Here is a 16,589-nt window from a genome sequence, read left to right as displayed (position 1 = left end):
AGAAAACAATGCAATAGATTTGAAAGACAGGATCCCCACCCACAAGAGGTTTGCAGTCTAGAGCTTATGGTGTAATGAGCGTGTATTTCTAACTCGGTTCTATCCATTGGAAATCCTGTCCTACAGATTATAAGGGCAAAGAGGGGAGAAAACAAGGACTTGCTTGTCTCTACTGTCTGTTTATACCTCCTCTTCTTGCTTATATCACCTTTTCCCACTGTTCTGCCCCAAAACTGTGCCACCAAGGGTTAGATTAGCTTTTCCAGCGCTTAGAACAGTGTTCGGCACATAGTAATGTTTAAACAAATACCATCATTATTATTCTTTTAAACCACCCTTCTTCGTTTGTAGTAGCTTTGATATCGTCCTTCCCCCTCCCACCCCCAAACCGAAAGATTGATTATGGAATGGAATTTTGTAATAATAATAATTATGGTATTTGTTAAGGGCTTACTATGCCCCCAAATTGTTCCAAGTGGTGGAGTAGATAGAAGTAATCAGGTTGTCCCACATGGGGCTCACAGTCGTAATCTCCATTTTACAGATGAGGTAACTGAGGCACAGAGAAGCGAAGTGACTTGCCCAAGGTCATACAGCAGACAGCTGGCAGAGCCGGGATTAGAATCCGCATCCCCTTATTCCCAAACCCATGCTCTTTCCACTAAGCCATGCTATACTCATTACAAGCCGGTGGTTGTAATGTTGCTCTGCTGTCACCCTGTCAGAGTTCCTAAAGTTGGGGTTGTACCTAACTGAGAAATAACATCCATTTTCAAACTGAAAAGCAATCTTTCCCCCAAAGTCATACAGATTGGTTTTATATTTCATTATGCAGAATATTATTTGATACTAAAGAAAATGGATTGCTTGGGATTTTGGAATTAATTGTTCCACATAGAGAAAAAACAGGCTTTTTTTTCATTTTCATCATGACATTGTGCTGTATCATATTTCTGTCTTCACCTGTCTCATTACACTCTGTTGTTCAGAAGTGCTTTACAAGTGCATTGTTTAAAAAAGTCCATGTTCTAAATACACTTTTCCTTTTACGTCTGTCATGTGAAGAAACTCTGGTCCTCTAGCCACAGTGCCTTAGTGCTCTTATCATATTTAATCAGTGTCCTTGTCCTGTATGTTGTATTTTGTGTTATTTTATTTAATCTTTTTTTTAATGTGTTTTCCCCAATATCCTCTGTCCCCTTCATTCTTAGGAGCTGGTTATGTTGTCAGGTAAACACTTGTGTATTTTTCCCCAGCATGTAGTACAATGCTTTGCACTCAGTAAGTGTTTAATAAATACTGTTACTATGATTATAGTGGTACTTGCTGTAATGGCACTTGGTAAGCACTTACTATGTGCCAAGCACTGTTTTAAGCACTGGAGTAGATCAAGTTAATCAGATTGGAGACAGTCCCTGTCCCACATGGAGCTTACACTCTTAATCCCCATTTTACAGTTGAGGTAACTGAGGCCCAAAGAAGTGAAATGAATTGCCCAAGGTCGTACAGCAGACAAATGGTGGAGCTGGGATTAGAACCCAGGTCCTTCTGACTCTTAGGCCCGTGCTCTCTCCATTAAGCCACGCAGCTTCTTTGACCTGCGTGGCTCAGCCATTTATTGGCTGTGTGACTTTGAGCAAGTCACTTAACTTCTCTGTGCCTCAGTTACTTCATCTGCAAAATGGGGATTAAGATTGTGAGCCCCACATGGGACAACTTGATCACCTTGTAACCCCCCAGCGCTTAGAACTGGGGAAGCACTGGGACAGCAGCGTGGCTCAGTGGAAAGAGCACGGGCTTTGGAGTCAGAGGTCAGGGGTTCAAATCCCGGCTCCACCAATTGTCAGGTGGGTGACTTTGGGCAAGTCGCTTTACTTCTCTGGGCCTCAGTTACCTCATCTGTGAAACTGGGATGAAGACTGTGAGCCCCCCATGAGACAACTGATCACCTTGTACCCTCCCCAGCGCTTAGAACAGTGCTTTGCACATAGTAAGTGCTTTATAAATGCCATTATTATTATTATTATTATTATAGAACAGTGCTTTGCACATAGTAAGTGCTTAAGAAATACCATCATCATCAAGATGAGCTATCATTCTATGATACAAGACCGAGTTACCACTTTTGAGAAATTCCAGCTTGAGTATCAATCAATCAATCGAATTTATTGAGCGCTTACTGTGTGCAGAGCACTGTACGAAGCGCTTGGGAAGTACAAGTTGGCAACATATAGAGAAGGTCCCTACCCAACAATGGACTCACAGTCTAGAATGGGGAGACAGAGAACAAAACCAAACATATTAACAAAATAAAATAAATAGAATAGATATGTACAAGTAAAATAAATAAATGAATAAATAGAGTAATAAATATGTACAAACGTATATACATATATACAGGTGCTGTGGGGAAGGGAAGGCGGTAAGACGGGGGGATGGAGAGGCGGACGACGGGGAGAGGAAGGAGGGGGCTTAGTCTGGGAAGGCCTCCTGGAGGAGGTGAGCTCTCAGCAGGGCCTTGAAGGGAGGAAGAGAGCTAGCTTGGCGGATGGGCAGAGGGAGGGCATTCCAGGCCAGGGGGATGTTGTGGGCCGGGGGTCGAGGGCAGGACAGGCGAGAACGAGGCACTGTGAGGAGATTAGCAGCAGAGGAGCGGAGGGTGCGGGCTGGGCTGGAGAAGGACAGAAGGGAGGTGAGGTAGGAGGGGGCGAGGGGATGGAGGCAGCTGAGGGGTCGAGGAGGATTAGGATAGAGTATGAGCCGTTGGATGAGTATCTTTTCTGCAGGTGATAGGGAGTCTCTTCATGAAGAATACCCACATTTTTTATTTTGCAAATGTTGCAATTTTACAAATAATCAAATATATTAATCATGTATTAGAACAATTTGGCAATGAGTAGAGAAGGTCCTCTTAGAATGAAACATCAGTTTTTACAAAAGAAACACTGCTTTCCCAGAGCTCCTCTTGTTGACAATGTAGGCCCTATTGTAAGCTCCTTGTAGCCAGAGAACATGTCTACAGCTCTCTAGTAGTATACTCTTCCTAGCATTTACTAGAGTATTCTGCACACAGAAAGTGCTCAATAAATACCATTGACTGATTGTCTGGTTATATAATGATACATTTAACAACACTGCACGCTGGTAGGTAACCTTTTCTGAAGAAATGAAGTAGCTGAGTGAGTTCAGTTTCATGATCATGCACAATATGTGAGATTTTGTAGTTGCATAAAAAGCACAGGCCTTTACCTGCAGATAGAATTGATGGGAAAATGGTTACTCCACTGAACAAAAAAAAAAATCCCTAAATTTGGGCCATTCTAGAATGAATTTGGGACTATGCAAGTAAAATAAAAATATATTGTCCACACTCTATTTATGCACATTATGGTAAACCAAATTGTGAAAACCCTAATCTGTTATACTAAAACGAAAATGACTTAATGAGATAAGACAAGAAAGAAAGGTTATGTTTTGGCAAGCAGGGAAGGGCATTATGGTTCAATACCTTCACTTAACTAACCTTCAAGTGTGCAATTAACATTTAAAGAAAATAAAGTTTGGGAATGCTGGAGAATAATTGCAGAATTGAAGAAGGTATTTAAAGGTCTATGTTCTACTAAGAGGCACTCTTTTACATCACAGGAAATGAACATTGGCATAAATGAAAGATTAAAAAAAAATCAAACAGTGAAATTGATATCCGTAAGGATGTGCTTGCTTTTTCCACTATGTGTTTTTGTTCTAAATTTCCATTTGTTTTACTTTTCTTCATTTAAACATGAATATGCTGGTTTCAGTGTCCAGAACTTTGACAATATATCCTTCAGTGATTAGCCTCACCCAATTTGAAAAAGAAGCAAGGTATTACTTGAGAACTTCTTGTACCACCCTTACATTTTCTATAAATTATGATTGTAGGTGAATACAATACATTTCTCAATACATTGGTCGTTGGTAGCTCATTTGTTTGTGCACTTTCAAATAATTTTGGATCATATCAGTGAGACTCTAAAGAGCAAAGAACTGAGTGACAGGAGACCAGCTAGTCTTTTAGACTGTGAGCCCACTGTTGGGTAGGGACTGTCTCTATATGTTGCCAACTTGTACTTCCCAAGTGCTTAGTACAGTGCTCTGCACACAGTAAGCGCTCAATAAATACTATTGATGATGATGATAGTCAATCAGAGGTATTTACTGATTGATTATGTTATTTGTTAACTGCTTACTATGTGTCAAACACTGTTCTAACCTCTGGTGAAGGTTAAAATTGGTTTGGACACAGTCCCTGTCCCACGTGGGACTCTCATTGTAATTGGGAAGGAGAACAGGTATCCCCATTTTACAGTTGAGGCACAGAGTAGTGAAGTGACTTGCCTAAGGTCACACAGCAACCAACTGGCAGAGCTGGGATTAGAACCCAGGTCCTTCTTACTCCCATGCATTAGGCCACATTGCTTCCAGTATTGAGTACTTAATGCATGCCCAGCACTCTACAACACTGTAGAGTTGGTAGACACAATCGCTTCCGTCTAGGAGTTTACAGTCTAGTGGGGAATAAAGAGATTAAAATACATTGCTGATAGGGGGAAGCAGCAGAGCATATGGATATGTACATAAGTAAGCACTTAGTACAGTGCTCTTGCTCTGCACACAGTAAGTGCTCAATAAATATGATTGAATGAATGAGTACTGTGGGGCTGGAGTGGGGTAAGAATCAAAGTGCTCATCAATCAATCAATCGTATTTATTGAGCGCTTACTGTGTGCAGAACACTATACTAAGCGCTTGGGAAGTACAAGTTGGCAATATATAGAGACAGTCCCTACCCAACAGTGGGCTCACAGTCTAAAAGTCTACATAGTCATAGTCATAGTCTACAGACCCATGTGCATAGGCAGTACAGAAGGGTGGGCAAATAGGAGAAAGAAATGACGTTAGTCAGGGAAGGCTTCTTGGAGGAGATGTAATTGAAGTAGGGCTTTGTAGTAGGGTGAGCTGTCAGATATGAAGGAGAGATGCAGTTCCACACCAGAGTAAGGACGTGAATGAGGATCAGAGGGGAAAGAGTGGCAAGACCAAGGTACAGAAGTAGCGTGAGGTTAGAGGAGAAAACTGTGCAGGCTGGGTTGCTTGGAGTGGAGATTTCATTGCAGCTCTGCCACTTGTCTGCTGTGTGATCTTGAGCAAGTCACTCGATTTATCCATGCCTCAGCTTCCTCATTGGTGAAGTGGGGATTAAATACGTGTTTTCCTTCCCCCTTGTCCTGTGAGCCCCACGTGGGACTGAGACTGAATCTGGTCTGATTGTGTGAGGCTACCCCAGTGCTTTTTGGGGTAGATATGTTAAAAAAGAAACTGTCTCTTATAATAATAATAATAATAATAATAATAATAATAATAATAATAATAGTAATAGTAATAGTAATAATAATAATGTTGGCATTTAAGCGCTTACTATGTGCAAAGCACTGTTCTAAGCGCTGGGGGGGATACAAAATGATCAGGTTGTCCCATGTGGGGTTGACAGTCTTAATCCCCATTTTACAGATGAGGTAACTGAGGCTCAGAGAAGTTAAGTGACTTGCCCAAGGTCACACAGCAGACATGTGGCGGAGCCGGGATTCAAACCCATGACCTCTGACTCCAAAGCCCGTGCTCTTTCCACTGAGCCATGCTGCTTCTTCGCTGCTTCTTATTTTCTTGATACTTGCATCAGCGAAAGGAATTTGATACGAGAGGGGAAGCAATGGGGAAGATGACTTCAAATGATAAGGTAGAACATCAATTATTGTAGAATTAATTATGACAGTTTTGCTCAGTAATTACAAATACGATGCACTTTAACTCATGATTGGATTTATACGCAATTTTGTTTGGCTCTTCGGATCTTCATTTCCAGCAATTCTACAATCCCCTGTTTTGGTAATATTCAAGTATTTAAGACTTGAGAATCTGATTTCTGTTCTACAGTTTGTCTGTGTTTCTAAGTGCTGAATCGGTGAACAATACTGAGCAAAAGCATTGAGCTTTAAGAGCAGTGGCAAGAAGGGGAAAAAAAGACTTATTCTCCTCCTGAATTTATTCACTCAGTATCATGTAATTTAAAACTCTTATTTGTAATCTAGAGAATCTGAGAAATGAGGCATTGATTTTTCTAAATGTATTACACTCTTATCACTAATTTGATTTAACCCTAGGGATAATTCTAGCCACTAAACAGAGCCTTCGTGTATTTCCTAACGCTGTATTTCACAAAATTCTCCTAAAGCTCATTTTATAAGGGACGTTTTTGTCTAATTTGATGAATTAAACAAGCCCCTCCCCACCATCTATTCTTGGTTACACCTTTTCGACCAGGATCATTAAATTTTCCCCTTGATTTCCCTAGTCTACATACACATTTGGGGAAAGAACAGTTTACAAATTGCCACAGGTCATTTCATCAAGCAGAGTTGTGATTTAAAACTTAATCCACGAGTTCATCCTGGCTCGCTGACCCCCTTATCTGTGCCTTCTAGACTGTGAGCCATCTGTTGGGTAGGGACCGTCTCTATATGTTGCCAACTTGTACTTCACAAGCGCTTAGTACAGTGCTCTGCACACTGTAAGCGCTCAATAAATACGATTGAATGAATGAATTTGTTTTTGTATTATAGAACAGCTTTAAGCAGGTGACTTCACATATCCGGAGCCAATCAATCAGTGGCATTTATTTAGAGTTTACTGGTGGAGAAGCAGTGTGGCGTAACAGATAGAGCACAGGCACGGGAGTCAGAAGGTTAAGGGTTCTCATCCCAGCTCCGCCACGTGTTTGCTGTGTGACTTTGGGCAAGTCACTTCACTTCTCTGTGCCACAGCGTGGCTCAGTGGAAAGAGCCCAGGCTTGGGAGTCAGAGGTCATGGGTTCTAAATCATGTCAGCTGTGTGACTTTGGGCAAGTCACTTCACTTCTCTGTGCCTCAGTTCTCTCATCTGAAAAACGGGGATGAAGACTGTGAGCCCCACATGGGACAACCTTGATTACCTTTCAAATCCCGGCTCTGCCACTTGTCGGCTCTGTGACTTTGGGCAAGTCACTTCACTTCTCTGAGCCTCAGTTACCTCATCTGTAAAATGGGGATGAAGACTTTGAGCCCTCCATGGGACAACCTGATCACCCTGTAACCTCCCCAGTGCTTAGAAGGGTGCTTTGCACATAGTAAGTGCTTAACAAATGCCATCATTATCCAACTTGTACTTCCCAAGCACTTAGTACAGTGCTCTGCACACAGTAAGCGCTCAATAAATACAATTGATTGATTGATTGTACCCTCCCCCCCAGCACTTAGAACAATGCTTGGCACATAGTAAGCGCTTAACAAATACCAACATTATTATTATTATAGGGACTGCATCCAACCCGATTTGCTTATATCTATCCCGGTGCTTAGTACAGTGCACGGCATATAGTAAGCACTTAACAAATGCCATAATTATGATTATTATTTGAATTAGAGTTGCTTGATGTGTTCCTTGCCCAGCAGGAGCTTACTGTCTAGATGTAGAGACAGGCATCAGTGTAAATAAATTAGAGGTGTGTACTTGTACTGTAGGAGCAAGGGTGGGGTGAGTATCAAGTGCTTAATACAGTGCTTTGCCTACAGTGAGCGCTCAATTAATATGATTGAAGTGCTTGCAGTTCTCTCATGTAACAAACAAAAATAATCTACTTCCTGCTACTGAACCTGTCATAAAGGAAATGCTCCTAAGGCTGGTCTTCACTGTGGGTTTGACCCGTTCACTCCCACCACAACATCTATTCCTGCATCACTGAGGCAGGATCAGAGAAGGGCATCACCCTGCTAAAGTCTTTATCATCCTTTAATTCCATTTGAAGTAACATAGGGCTGATTGTGCAACACAACTCTGATGGCATTCCGCCTTCATACAAGCTTTCAGATCTTATTCCTTCATGCTCCCTCCTACTGGGTGAATGATTCGTCTAATTGCGTTATTTGGTAAGCCGTCCTACGGAGGGTGGCCATCATTTTGAATTTCAGCTCCTTTGGCAAAGTCCTTCAGGTTAATCGGATAAACTGGCACAGGTCTTGCCATATCATCCATTGCCTTAGTGGTTCGAACTCTGTTCATCACCAGTCCAGACACTGGACTGCCTTCAGGACATCTCCATCTGGATGTCTGCCCGCCATAATGATGATGATGATAATGGCATTTATTGGGCACCTACTGTGTGCAAGGCGCTGTTCTAGGCGCTGGGGAGGATACACAGTGATCAGGTTGCCCCATGTGGGGCTCATAATCTTAATCCCCATTTGACAGGTGATGATGATGATGATGGTATTTGTTAAGCGCTTCCTAAGTGCCAAGCACTGTTGTAAGCGCTGGGCTACTAGTAGTACAAAGGGGAGGAGGAGGAGGAGGAAGAAGAGTTTCCGTGTATCAAAGAAGTGAAATGTTCCCCACCCACTAGGAGTTTATACACTAACAAGGAAGGCAGACTGAAAAATATTTACAGATAATCGAAAGAAATAACTGAATGTACTTAGTGGATTTATTACTCTATGTATTTATTTATTTTACTTGTACATATCTATTCTAGTTATTTTATTTTGTTAATATGTTTGGTTTTGTTCCCTGTCTCCCCCTTCTAGACTGTGAGCCCACTGTTGGGTAGGGACCGTCTCTATATGTTGCCAACTTGGACTTCCCAAGCGCTTAGTACAGTGCTCTGCACACAGTAAACGCTCAATAAATACGATTGATTGGTTGGTTGATCTAAAACTCAGTATGTCCAAGACTGAACTCCTTATCTTCCCTCCCAAACTCTGCCCTCTCCCTGACTTTCCCATCACTGTCTCTGGACCGTCTTCCTGGGGAAGAGCAAGGTGGAACATTAGGTAATTCCAGTCTTTTCTCCTACCGGAGCCCTCTCTGCCCTCAGTGATATACCCAGAGCCTCTTCTGCCTTCTCTCCGTCCCCCAGAGGGGTGGCAGTGGTAGCATCACACCCCCACTTCTCAACTTCACATCCTCTCCATACACGGCTGGAAGAAGATGAGTGTGGCAGACACTGGGGCTGAGGATGGGGAAGGACACTGATTGGATTTTTCAGAAACATTTTGTCATTCTTATTCTCTCTCTTAGCACTTACGTATATATCCATCATTTATTTTATTGTCTGTCTCTCCCTGTAAACTGTAAGCTTCTTATAGATGGGCAACATGTCTACCAACTCGGTCGTGTTACGTTCTTCTGCGTGCTTAGCTCAGTGAGGAAACTAAGGCAAAGAATTGTTAGAACAGAAAAGAAAAGAAAATGCAGGAATGGGGTAGTACCCTTTTAGACTGTAAGCTCAATGTGGGCCGGGACCGTGGCTGCTAATTCTGTTATACTGTGCTCTCCCAAGCACTTAATACAGTGCTCTGCACATAACAAGCATGCAATAAATACGATTGATTACTCAATCCTTGGTTTCTGTGCTTCTTTTGTTTGGGTCATCCAGGCCAACCATTAGAACTGCTCCTTTGCCTGAGTACATTTCCCTATAATATTAATCAATGATATTTATTGAGCACTTACTGTGTGCAGAGCACTGTATTAAACACTTGGGAGAGTACAGTACAACAGAATAGAGTTACAAAAGGCTCACTGTGGGCAGGGAATGTTTCTACCAACTCTGTTGTAGTTCATTTTCCTCTTCCAAGAGCTTAGTATGGTGCTGTGCACACAGTAAGCACTCAATAAATACAATTGGTTGATTGATTGATTGATTAAAAGAGGCTTATAAAGACGGAAAGCCTTTTACTTTCACCTGCTATTTGCAGATCATTGTACTCGGTGCTTGGGAGAGTACAAAAGAGATAGGAAAGGCAACCCCTGCCCTGTAATAAGGGGGCCAAGGCACCTAATAGTGATGTTTTTGGGGATTTTATAATATGAACTATAAAAGTTGGCATAATATACCTTTGTCATTTCAAATTCCAAGCCAGAAGCTCATCTGTTGGAATGGTATACAATTCCATAAAACATCAAATAAAGGCCCACAGGAAGACACAAAGTCCTACTTTCCTCCGTTTCCCAAAGTTTAGGTTTTCCTGGTTCAGAGAGTTCAGGTTTTATCATTCAAATGAATTAACCTATTTTGAATTTCTTTATGCCCTAATCCTGAATGTGCAAGACATATTTCCATTTTCGTATAATAAATTCTCTCTCAAATCGAGGAGTGTATTACGAGCCCACAATCATTTTGGGTAACAAAGGAATTCTATGTAGGGCATGTTAGATTTAGAAGATGATTATAGTTTTTGACAGAATGCTGAAAAATGTAAGAAGTTTTCTTAGTATGACCTTAGATGAGATTTTGAACCAATTCCATGTTATTTTTTCAAGTTTGATTAAGTATCTGTAGAGAGATGAGGCTGAAAAGGTTATGTTGGGCATTTAAGGCTCCAGAGATACATTTGATTTTTTTTTTTTTGGAATGTCATCTATTGCTGTGTGAATGCTTAAGCAGAGCCTTTATGCATGATTATTAAGAGGATCACGTTGCTGCAAATATTCGTCTTTTAATAATCTAATGCAACAGGACATCAGTCAGTCAATATTTATTGAGCACTTGTCTGTGCTGAGCACTCTACTAAGTGCTTGGGAAAGTACAGTACAATACAGTTGGTAGACAAGAGCTGATCCCTGCTCACAAGGAGTTTCAAGTCATCCTGGCTGTGCCAATTGCCAGCTGTGTGACTTTGGACAAGTCACTTCACTTCCCTGGGCCTCAGTTCCCTCATTTGTAAAATGGGGATCAAGACTGTGAGCCCCCCGTGGGACAACCTGATCACCTTATAATCTCCCCAGCGCTTAGAACAGTGCTTTGTACAAAGTGCTTAATAAATGCTATCATTATTACATTATTATAATTACAGGGGGAGACAGACATTACAATAGATTATCATCAATCGTATTTATTGAGCGCTTACTATGTGCAGAGCACTGTACTAAGCTCTTGGGAAGTACAAATTGGCAACATATAGAGACAGTCCCTACCCAACAGTGGGCTCACAGTCTAAAAGGGAGAGACAGAGAATAGATTCCAGACAAGGCTTAGGGGAATTTACATGAGTGTGGGAATTCAGCTGTGCCAATGTCCTACTGTGCAAACTTAGGTCAAGCTCACAATTCCTCTGGGCCTCAGTTTCCTCCTTTGTAAAACGGGAATAAAATCCCTGCTCTTCCTCCCTCTTGGACTCTGAGGCAGGTATGAGCCAGGGACTGCGTGATCTGATAGTTTTGTATGTAACACGACTCTTCAGAGTAGTCAGGATATAGTTAGCACTTAATAAATCCCGTATAGTTATGATGAAAAGAATTGTAATCACATAATACCAGTAATGTCTTTGGCTGGGTTCTGGGCTCATGTCATTAAACCTGAAACACATTTCTCTGTCTAAAGGAAAGGGTTACAATTCAATTCTGGTGCCTTCATAAAACCAGTTCACGTAAGAAGCTCTGTTCTATTTAAATGTTTAAGAAAACTGAATGTGGTAGAGAAGGTATTTAGCTTTTTTAAAGAAAATACCTTTTTTCAAGGTCATACCTATTGTCTGTCCTTTGTAGATTAAAAATAAAGTGTGTGTGGGTCTGTATGTATTTGTGCGTGTTTTCTTCACATTCAGGAAAGTACACAAATACAATCCTAGGTGTTTGTAAAACACATCTTTGCCTGCTTTGTAATGCCTTTGAACTTGGTGTTCCCCCAGTAGTAGAATACTAAACCAAATTCACGTTTCTTTTCTTCCAGAACCTGGTGAAAAACCTCCCCGAGCAGACGGAGCTTAGTGCCTTAGCCCAGTTAAAGAGCGAATACGAGGACCTCTGTGAACCGGAGCAGTTTGGCGTGGTGGTAAGTATGCCCTGAGTCCAAGATACCATTGGCTTCTGAGCCATTGCGAGCAGCCTTAGAAAAGAAAAGAGAATTTCAGTAGGATTTTACCCTTTTTCACTGCCATATCCGCACAGTTTTCAGGCTGGATTGATGGCAGATGATTCTTTTCTATTATGTTTTATCACAGTTGGACAATAAAAAAAGCAAGGATCCCAATTAAATAGAGTCCCATTGGGTGTCCTTCAGGACCTATTCTTTTGTACAAAATGGAACAGTAGTGACAGGTAATTAACGGATGTCTGGTATATGAGACATTCATATGATAAGTGAAGTTTTGCACCTAATTGGCAGTGGAGTACTACTGATAAATGATAGCGCACAGAATGTATGTACTACTGATAAATGATAGAGCCCAAATGTGTGTTTTAAAGTGTTTAGAGATTTGTTTTCGTAGTCTCATCGATTGTGTAGTGTTTTCAATATTAGCGAGAGATTGTGAGTCAAAACTCAAAATAGCCTACATTTTAGAGGAGATGACAGCATACTTTTTTTGAAATAGTCAATAGAATGTTGTGGAATCATCATCCAGATTACATTTAGTGCATCCAATTCTGGCAGTGCCTTTAATCACTCGCTGGTGATAAATTTGGGGATTATCTCTTTGAGATCTGCAGGGAATCCATAGCTTTTTGCTCTGTATGGACAACATATACTGTCACATCTCACCAAACGCTCATCTCATGTCACAGTGGGCTCTTTTAGACTGTGAGCCCACTGTTGGGTAGGGACTGTCTCTATATGTTGCCAACTTGTACTTCCCAAGCGCTTAGTACAGTGCTCTGCACACAGTAAGTGCTCAATAAATACGATTGATGATGATGATGAAAGAATTAGTTTACCCAGGGATCCAAATTTACTTCCTGGGTTAGGCATTAGAATAATGTATCACTATTCAGTGATACAGATTTGAAATAAACAGGCAAGATTTATTTCCTCTTGTTGTTAGCACTTCAGATTTGACTTCTGCTTTTTTTCTCATCCAATTTGACCTTACTGACACTCTCTTTACTTATAACAGAAAAAAGGGCATAAGTGTTAATTGCCAGAAAGTGAAATGGATTTGTTTCTCAAAACAACAATCGTATAATTTTCCATAGAATGTAACAGAGCCTCAAGTATTTATCTGTGTTTGGCTTTCGACATGATGCTTTAGCCAGAAAAAGCACAACTTGTTAGCATCTAATTGTAATAAGTAGATGACTAATACACTCAAGAACTTTATAGTGGATTCTCTTTGCTGTATATTGTGTCAGAAAGTGCAGACTTTAACATTTCCTGGAATATGTCATTGATGAATTCAAAACTTTCTTTACAGTGTGTTTTCGGAACAATAACACAGACCTCTCAATGCTTCTTATTCAATGAAGTATCACTAAATTATTGCTTTACATAATTTTCCCCATATTGTTGTGGGCAAGGAAGAATTAGTTACCAATTAGTAACGGGTGACTTTAGTTAATATAGAGTCAACCACCCCGGTAATTGGTGAAAATGATTTAGTGTGGGAGGAAGATAGCTATGGTTCATTTGATTTCTTTGAGAAAAAGCTAGCCTCATTAGCGCTCCGGCGCCATTGACAAATGTCAAGTGAGTGCTTCCCATACCGTTTAACTGTTCGGTGAGTCTGTTGGCCCTGTTTAAACGTGTATGTCTTTAGATAAGTGTTCATGGCAGATTGCTACGATAACCAGCTCGCCAAACTGGACCGTCACAATCGACTCTGTGATATCAAAAGGAAAAAAAAAAAAAATGGGCACCAGAAAGTTTGGGTAACAGATGAAGGAACATTGTATGGGGACATCCTCTGCTTGTGCGCAGGGCATTGGTGGATATGGATACTATTTTGTTGAAGAGCAGAAGAGTGTGTGTGTGTCTGTCCGTGGTGTTCCTAAATTTTTAGTGCCTCCCCTCTCTGAAGCCTTCTTCTTTACATACAGTATAATTTTGGGGGTAGTATTTTGCTATCATTCTATTTTTGGTAATTCAGAAAGCAAGCTTTGCCAGTGTGTATGTTCTGCTTAATATTTTCCAGTGTGCCCCCCCACCCTGTTGTGTGACGATTAATCAGTTTGTACATTTAAAGCACATTTTCTTATATGTGAACATTTGAAAGAGTGTGAAGGTAATCTGCAGTATTATTCCATCAGATTCACATGATGTCATTTGGGACCAGAGTGATGTTTTGAACAATCCAAGCATCTAGTTGAAGTATTGATCTTAAGTTTTACCTTCTTGGGCTTTTGTATGTAAAGCAGCGCAAACAAACAGCAAATGGGTTTTAGGTAGGGACACTTGACAACATTAGGTAATATAAAATAATTTTTTCTAAAGGCTGTGTTTAAACATAAGATGCCAAGATTCCATGTGTAATTGTACCTCCGTTATATGTCATTTGAGAATTTAGCTGTGTCATGATAGTTATGAGTTTTACAGTAGGTACACAACACAATTTCTCTGAAGCCATTTTTCCGGAATGCAGTTTATCTTGGAAGATGTATTAGTTTGCCAAGGTAGTCCTTTAGGAGGAATATCCATGGTACCATACTGAGGAAATGAAGTTTGGGGACATAAAAAGCAATATACCTTCTGAACCCAAAACAAAATAGAAAATGGAAGTTTTCTTGTTTATGCACATCTCTATAAATAATTCTTTGGCCAAATAGCAAACTGCCGAATTTTGTCAAGTGCCTGTTGTTGGAACCCTTCATAGATAGTCATTTTAAAATCCTATTCATGTACGACGTAACATCACAAAACTACCCCGCCCCCATAGTTATGCAAAATGAGGAACATAATAATATATCTCCATCTTGCAGATTGATTCAATAATTGTTCTTTTTGAACTAGCCTGCAAACTAATAATAATAATAATAATAATGAGTGAACTAGACTCTATGCTGAAGCTGCCTCTAGACTGGAGGGAATATGTCTGTTATATTGTTATATTGTACTCTGAAGCATTTAGTACAGTAATAATAATTATGGTATTTATTAAGTGCTTACTATGCACTGTTCTAAGTGCTGGGATAGCCTTCCCTTCCCTTCCCCACAGCACCTGTATATATGTATATATGGTTGTACATATTTATTACTCTATTTATTTATTTATTTATTTATTTATTTTACTTGTACATTTCTATCCTATTTATTTTATTTTGTTGGTATGTTTGGTTCTGTTCTCTGTCTCCCCCTTTTAGACTGTGAGCCCACTGTTGGGTAGGGACTGTCTCTATGTGTTGCCAATTTGTACTTCCCAAGCGCTTAGTACAGTGCTCTGCACATAGTAAGCGCTCAATAAATACTATTGATTGATTGATTGATTGGATAGATACAAGGTAATCAGGTTGTCTCATGTGGGGTTCACAGTCTTAATATCCATTTTACAGATGAGGTAGCTGAGGCACAGAGAAGTGAAGCAGCTTGTCCAATGTGTCACAGCAGACAAGTGGCAGATTGGGGATTAGAACCCACTTCCTCTGACTCCCAAACCCATGCTTTTTCCACTAAGCCACGCTGGTTCTCCTCACATTGAGCGCTCAATAAATACAATTGATTGATTGTATTTAAGCACTTACTGTTTGCAGGCACTGTACTAAATACTGGGATTGTTATAAGCAGATGGGACATAGTTCCTGTCCCCCATGGAGCTCACAGTCTAAGGGGAAAGAGAAAAAGTATTTCATCCCCATTTTACGCATAAGGTAACTGAGGCAGAGAGATGTTGTGACTTGCCCAGGGTCACACAGCAAGCAAATGGCACAGTTTGGATCTGAACTCAGGACCTTTCACTCCCAGACCTCAGTTCTGTCCACTAAGTCACTAATCAGACACCATGAGTCAAGATTCTTGCATGACTCAATAAATAAAAAAGAAAATAATAATGGCACTTATTAAGTGCTTACTATGTGCAAAGCACTGTTCTAAGTGCTGGGGAGGTTACAAGGTGATCAGGTTGTCCCACTTGGGGCTCACAGTCTTAATCCCCATTTTACAGATGAGGTAACTGAGGCACAGAGAAGTGAAGTGACTTGCCCAAAGTCACACAGCTGGCAATTGGCGCAGCCAGGATTTGAACCCATGACCTCTGACTCCAAAGCCCGGGCTCTTTCCACTGAGCCACACTGCTTCTCAATAATACTGTCTATGCCCCTCCTCTGCTTCTTAAATCCTTTTACTTAGGACACAATTTTGTTGCCGGTCTTTCTCAGCAAGCACTAATCAAGTGTTATAGAACATTTGCAAATTCAAAAGATAATGGATTTTAACTCTGGGTTTTGGTTGTTTGGAAGGAATCTTGTGATAATATAAATCTATTTTTAGGCAACTATGCCTATATTGACTAAAACCTCTCATTCTTCCAATTTTTTTTTTTTTTTGAGGGGGTTATCAGAAACTGAAATAATCACAAGCATGTTTCCTACAAGAGAATATTTGTGATTCCATAGGTGGGTGTGATATGAAAAGTAGAAGGTAATGAGAAGAGCCAAAGCACCTAGAGGGCTTCATTGAGGTTTTTCAGATTTAGAAGTGGAAAACGATTAGAGAGTTTTCTTTTTAAATGGGGAGGGGACAGCAGGAGACATAAGATACATAAATCCACAAGACAGGAAATTTAGGTTAATTTTACCTTTTGGTTAGGATGGAA

General features: G+C 40.6%; 1 protein-coding gene across 4 annotated transcripts in view; it reads left to right on the top strand.

Moving 5' to 3' along the window:
* Window positions 1–16,589, top strand: part of DIAPH2 (diaphanous related formin 2) — a 786,157-nt gene that overhangs the window by 333,454 nt on the left and 436,114 nt on the right. For all 4 annotated transcript variants that reach the window (XM_038747818.1, XM_038747822.1, XM_038747820.1 and 1 more), the window contains one exon: window positions 11,801–11,902. In XM_038747818.1, the coding sequence (XP_038603746.1) occupies window positions 11,801–11,902 (102 nt within the window). The remainder of the gene's footprint in view (window positions 1–11,800; window positions 11,903–16,589) is intronic.

Source organism: Tachyglossus aculeatus, chromosome 6 (genome assembly GCF_015852505.1).
Source record: "Tachyglossus aculeatus isolate mTacAcu1 chromosome 6, mTacAcu1.pri, whole genome shotgun sequence".
Classification (NCBI taxonomy): Eukaryota; Metazoa; Chordata; class Mammalia; order Monotremata; family Tachyglossidae; genus Tachyglossus; species Tachyglossus aculeatus.
This window is presented reverse-complemented; position numbering and strand designations above follow the sequence as displayed.